Source organism: Gavialis gangeticus, unplaced genomic scaffold (genome assembly GCF_001723915.1).
Source record: "Gavialis gangeticus isolate Ggan-Ray unplaced genomic scaffold, GavGan_comp1, whole genome shotgun sequence".
In the NCBI taxonomy this organism is placed as follows: Eukaryota; Metazoa; Chordata; order Crocodylia; family Gavialidae; genus Gavialis; species Gavialis gangeticus.
The window spans coordinates 79,979,700-79,985,105 of record NW_017729034.1 but is presented as its reverse complement, the minus strand read 5'-3'; the positions used below and the strand labels follow the sequence as shown (position 1 = coordinate 79,985,105).

The following is a 5,406-nucleotide window of genomic DNA, read 5'->3' as shown; positions in this document are numbered from 1 at the left end:
CTAACTAAATCCTCACTCACTCTAGGCCCAGGTGAGCCTCCCCCGGGGCCCAAAGGGGGCCCAGCAGGGAGGTGGCAGTTCTGGTCCTTACTGAGGAAGACAGAGGCAAAGAAGTTATTAAATATGTTGGCTTTGTCGTCTGGCGTGACAACCAGATTCCCCGTCTTGTCCTGCAAGGGCCCCACATTTCCTGGGGCCTTCTTTCTTCTCCCTATGTACTTAAAAAAGAACTTCTTGTTGATTCACCATACATGTTTATCGTGTTGTAACCTCAACTATCTTGTTCAATGTATTAATTATTACATATGTTGTAAGTTATATGGTTTATGTGAATTGTGGGATATTATATGTAGTGTCATATGCTAAGCGTTACTGTAAATATTTCATGTTTTATCTTAAGTATTTATTATAGTAATAAATTGTATATAATTAAGCACTCCGCCTCGGCCTGGCTCTGTAGAGAGGAGAGGGATCTGCTCTAGTAGCTGGCCCCTCCATCAGCATCCTGCTTGACCCCCACCACTGTCATTGGAGGACAGGGCATACCCCCCTGGGTGTACCCGGGCTACATGTGGAAAGGATCATAGGAGTGATTCTGAGGGAGTGTATCTGCTGCTGCAGCTCCAGTTAGCAAGTTGGTATGGAAGGTATCTTGCCATGTTGTTTAGACAACCATATATCTGTAGTAACCTAGATGACTTTTTCTACCTCCATCTGGTCAGGAAATTGTGACTATGTTTCTTTCTGATGTGGAGTTGGCTTTGTACAATGCCTTCTAAATTTATACTTTAACTCAATCTGGAAACCGAAGTTGATACAGAAATTAGCAGAAGCATGTTGTAGCTTATTAGTAAGCAAGTGATCATGTGGGCTGAAGTTTCTATTGATCTTCTGTAGGTTTCTGGATGGAATTTCAGGTGGTAAGTCTGTCCTGTGATTTGAAATATGACTCACCTCATTAGCGCAGTTGGGATAAATGAAAGCCTATAAACTAGAGTACATGCTAGTAGAGAGTTCTTCATGAAGGCTTTTAGCCTTGGAATTACCTTCCACTTTGCTTCATCCTTGGCCAGTATAGCCTGAGTGTGGTTAAGGAATGAAGCCCATCTATTTGTATAGGTGTTTGGCAAGGATGGAGGCTTGGGAAATTTGTGCCTGGGTGTAAATATTCATGTGGTAAGAGATGTATTTTGCAGAAGCTGATGTGGTTTTTGTCGTGTGGTTCCTTTTGTGTTCAGGCAGGGGTTGTCTTGTCATTTGGAATATATTTCAGTGAGCTGTTGAGACAACAGTTTAGCCTTTTGGAAAATATGATAATCCTACAAACTAAATTACTGGGCAGAGTTTTCTATGAAGGTTTAATATGTTAGGAGCAATTGTGTCAGTATGTGTTCTTTCAGCTATAGAATACATTGTTTTCATTTGTGCACCTGTTTTATCTTCAAATAAAACCAAATACTAAGGCCATTAACAGACTGTTTTACTTCTTATATGCACAATAATATCAATTACACTAACTTTTTAGATAGTTACTGAAGAGATACAGTGTTACCCTAAGACATGTTTTTTTTTCTAGTTTCCCCAAATCTGGGCCACATAGTTGAACAATAAGAACAAACTCTTTGTAGGTTACTACTGAGAGAGGCAAAGATTTCTTAGGGTGATATCTTTTATTGGACCAACTATGTAGCTGGGATAAAGTTAGATAAGCTTTTTGAATGCAAGATGTTCTTCATCAGGTCTCTGATCATAGGAACCCAGACACAGCAGAAGGCAGGGCCGAGAGAAATTCTCAGGGGTAGCTGATAGACAGTTAGCAGAGGAAAAGAAAATGATTACTGGGAGATCAAGGCCTATGGAAGAATGTCTTGTATTCCAAAGCTCGTCTTACTTTATCTGAACTACATAGCTGGTCCATGTGAAATCCCTGGCTCTTGCATAACTTCTGGACTATCACGGTTACAACATTGCTCTTATACTACTGGGTTAAGAGTGATATTTGGCTGTCATCGCTTTGGTGCCATGGAACTGTGTACATATTCAAGTTCTGGCCATCCAGGTCAGGGCAGTTGCCATCCTTTGGTTAGGAGTGGAAACTTATCCATTGCAGGCCTCTGAGAAAACAAAGAGAAATAAAAGGAAAAGAAGAACATGGAAACAGAATAAGAACAAAATAACTAGTCCCAGAGAACTTATCTTCCCTCTACAGCCTTGAACAGTCTGCAGTGTGATGATACTTTTGCTAGTCAATTGGCAATGAACTCCTGAAAGTAATAGTTTGTAGTCCTGCCTACATCCACCTTTGGGACCTTGAGCATTCAATAAGGGTGGAAGTAGGCTCTGCACTTTGTCAGAAATTGCCCCAACAGTCTGTCTTGCTTCCTCTTGAGTTGGGGTTCTCCTTTGTTAAGTCTTTTTCCAATCTTCACATGCCTTCCGGGTATGGTGAAGTCGTACTACTAGGCTCCAGAGTAACTCTCAACCCTCTTTTTGTGTGGTGCAGGGTTTGTACACATGGCCTGTGACTACAGGCGACAGTATTTCAACTAAAAAGATGGAGCACATGCAGGTCGTGAGGTTTTAAGTAAGTTGTGGCCCTTGGGCCCCTGCCCAGCTGTTGCTGTCCTCACCATTGCTTCAGCAACACCAGACAGAATCTCTGGGTTCCCCCTCCTTCCTTTGTCTTTTGCTGCTTGCTCCTGCCCCAGTTGGTGGGGCAGCTTAGTGCCATGTGGACCAGGTGCCACATGGGCACATGGTGTACCAGTGGGGGGTTTGTATGCACAGTGTGGGGAGGAGGGCAGGACATGTGGTGTGCAGCCTAGGGAGTCCACAGTTTTCCCTGGTGCAGCCTGCAGTCATGTAGTCACTGCCGCTGGGGAACTGTACAGCCCTGAGGTAGATGATTGTAGTTTTGTTTTGTGTAAGTGCTCCATGCTGCCTATTCTTATCTTAATCCTTAGAACACTGATTTTTTTGGCTGTCAATCAAAATGTATAGGAGAAAGTGAGTGTGTATGTGCCTATGTGTATGGGCACAAATGCTCTGCATGGTATATTTCAGAGCCTTTATCACATTTACCTTTAACTTTTGCTGGCTTCAGCTGCACTCAGTATAGTTGCTTCCATTCTACCTGCTAATCAGTCACTCCTAGTGTTTCTCAACACTCATCAATTGTTTTTTTATATGTCACAAACATTTTTTTTTCCATGTTCTCCTCTTATGTGGAGATAATATGTAGCCTCAGAATAATTGCTCAGGTCAGGAGTAGGAGAGAGATTCAGTCCTGCACTAATGACAGATTTTTATTCTGTGGGTGTCCACACATTTTATGGAGTTATTCTTGAATAGTTGTCCCACTTTAGATTCAAGCCCTGCCTTACTGTATATGAACATGCAAGTGTAAATAAGTCCCAAATATGGTCTGTCCTTCACAGGGAGTTACTCCTGGTTAACTCCACGTATGCATAGCTATAGTGGAATAAATCAGGAATAGTTAATCATCAATGATACTATTTGTACATAAGCTCTGAAACAGCCTTAACAGGAGTTCACTGTCCACATACCAGTGTGCTATTTGCTTTGCTGGCCAATAAGTGATTTAGACTGCATCCTATCTCTTCCTCTGCCCTCAGAGTGTCTCCTGAGCAGCAGTCCTGAACTGTGTTGTATTTGTTAAAAGAGTTAGGAGTACAATTTTCTTCCAGTTTGGCAGTAAAACTGATGGAGTTAGGGAAAAATACCTTATGTCTGCTTCTCGTTCCTTGTGATCCCTGAATGGACTAAACACAATTCTATGTTAAGGATGTTAGACACAATCTTATTTAGGGCATATTTTGTGGTTACTATTGCTTTATCTAGTGGGCCTGTTGCCAAGACCTCTATTTAGACGTGAATTGGAATACTTACCTTTTGTTCCTCAGTTTACTTTGTTTTCTTAATTAGATTAATCTTGTTTTATTTGCAATAATTGGGCTTCCTGGGATAAGTGCCGCAAGCTGTTCTCAGAGAGCACAAAAACAAGACTCAGGGTTGAGAGCATCCGGAACAGAGGTGGAGGCATTAGCTGAATCCCTACCATCATAGTCCTCATACTGAATTATAGGGTTGTCAGGGGAACAGGAAGGATGGGGATAGGGTGGATAGTTCCCTGACTTCAATATATTATGTATTGATGCTTTTAAATCTCTCATTCTACTTTTCTCCATAACATACATATTTTTTTTATTTTTGGGAATAGCAAGCTGTACACAATATCAGTATGCAATATATTCCAGTATATGTGCATACTGAATACTGAAATAGTCATGCACAGGTAAGAGAAGGGAGTTGATATGGGGACAGACAACCTCAGTCTCTGGCCAAAGGTATTGTATAATAATTCTTTGTCTTTAAGTTTTAAACATGTAATAGCCACATATCACTGGTACTGGACTTTCCAATTTTAATAAAGTTCAGGGTCAAATTATATAAAGAGATAAAACTTTTTTATTTGTATAGACTTGTACCTGTCTAAACCATTTAGTATGCAGGCATACAGCATTTTGAGTATATGGTGGGAAGGGGTTAAGTTACTGAAGCAAACATGCAGAAACAGAGATGTTCAGAAACATGATGCCTTAACTTTGCTCTTTTGTTTTGACTCTACACCCAGGGAGCTTATGATCATCTTCTTTCGGACATCCCTGTCACTCGAGAACAGATAAGTCGCTATCGGGCTGCAGCTGAAACCACACGTAGTGAACTTGCAGCACTTCTTGTGAAGTATGAATGCACCCAGTCAGAGGTATGGGAGGAGGTTGAAATTGTAAGAGTTATGTTCCTGTTAATGAGAGTTGTGCATGTGCCATGTAGAGGGAGTACATCCACTAAATTTCTGTGCATAGAGTGTATCACTTTCTTATTGTTAATAAGTAAATACAGTATTTTACAATTCAAAACAGTATTTCAATCTTTTGATTATCTAAGTGGCATTAACATTTATCATGTCCAGGTCCCCCATACTTTCCTGTTGCTTTTAACATGCTCATTTTTCATTTGTATTTGTGAAGGAAGCTTCATAGTTTCATAGTTGGTAGGGTTGGAAGGGACCTGAGCAGACCATCAAGTCCAACCCCCTGCCATGGCAGGAAAGAGTACTGGGGTCAAAACACCCTGGCAAGGTGTTCATCCAGCCTTCTTTTAAAGACCCCCAGGGTAGGAGCCAGCATCACTTCTCTGCGAAGCTGGTTCCAGATCCTAGCTGCCCTGACAGTAAAGTAGCACCTCCTGATATTTAGCCTGAATCTACCCTCTGCCAGCTTGTGACCGTTATTTCTTGTCACTCTTGGGAGTGCTCGGGGGAACAGGGACTCTCCCAATGCCTGCTGGTCCCCCCTGACTAGTTTGTAAATGGCCATTAGATCC

The 5,406-nt window shown here is 41.6% G+C and overlaps 1 protein-coding gene across 1 annotated transcript in view; it reads left to right on the top strand.

Annotated features, from left to right (window-relative positions):
* The window catches only part of CCDC170 (coiled-coil domain containing 170), a 125,924-nt gene that overhangs the window by 13,198 nt on the left and 107,320 nt on the right, over nucleotides 1–5,406 (top strand). The window contains exon 4 of the mRNA XM_019527233.1: nucleotides 4,655–4,786. Within this exon, the coding sequence (XP_019382778.1) occupies nucleotides 4,655–4,786 (132 nt within the window). The remainder of the gene's footprint in view (nucleotides 1–4,654; nucleotides 4,787–5,406) is intronic.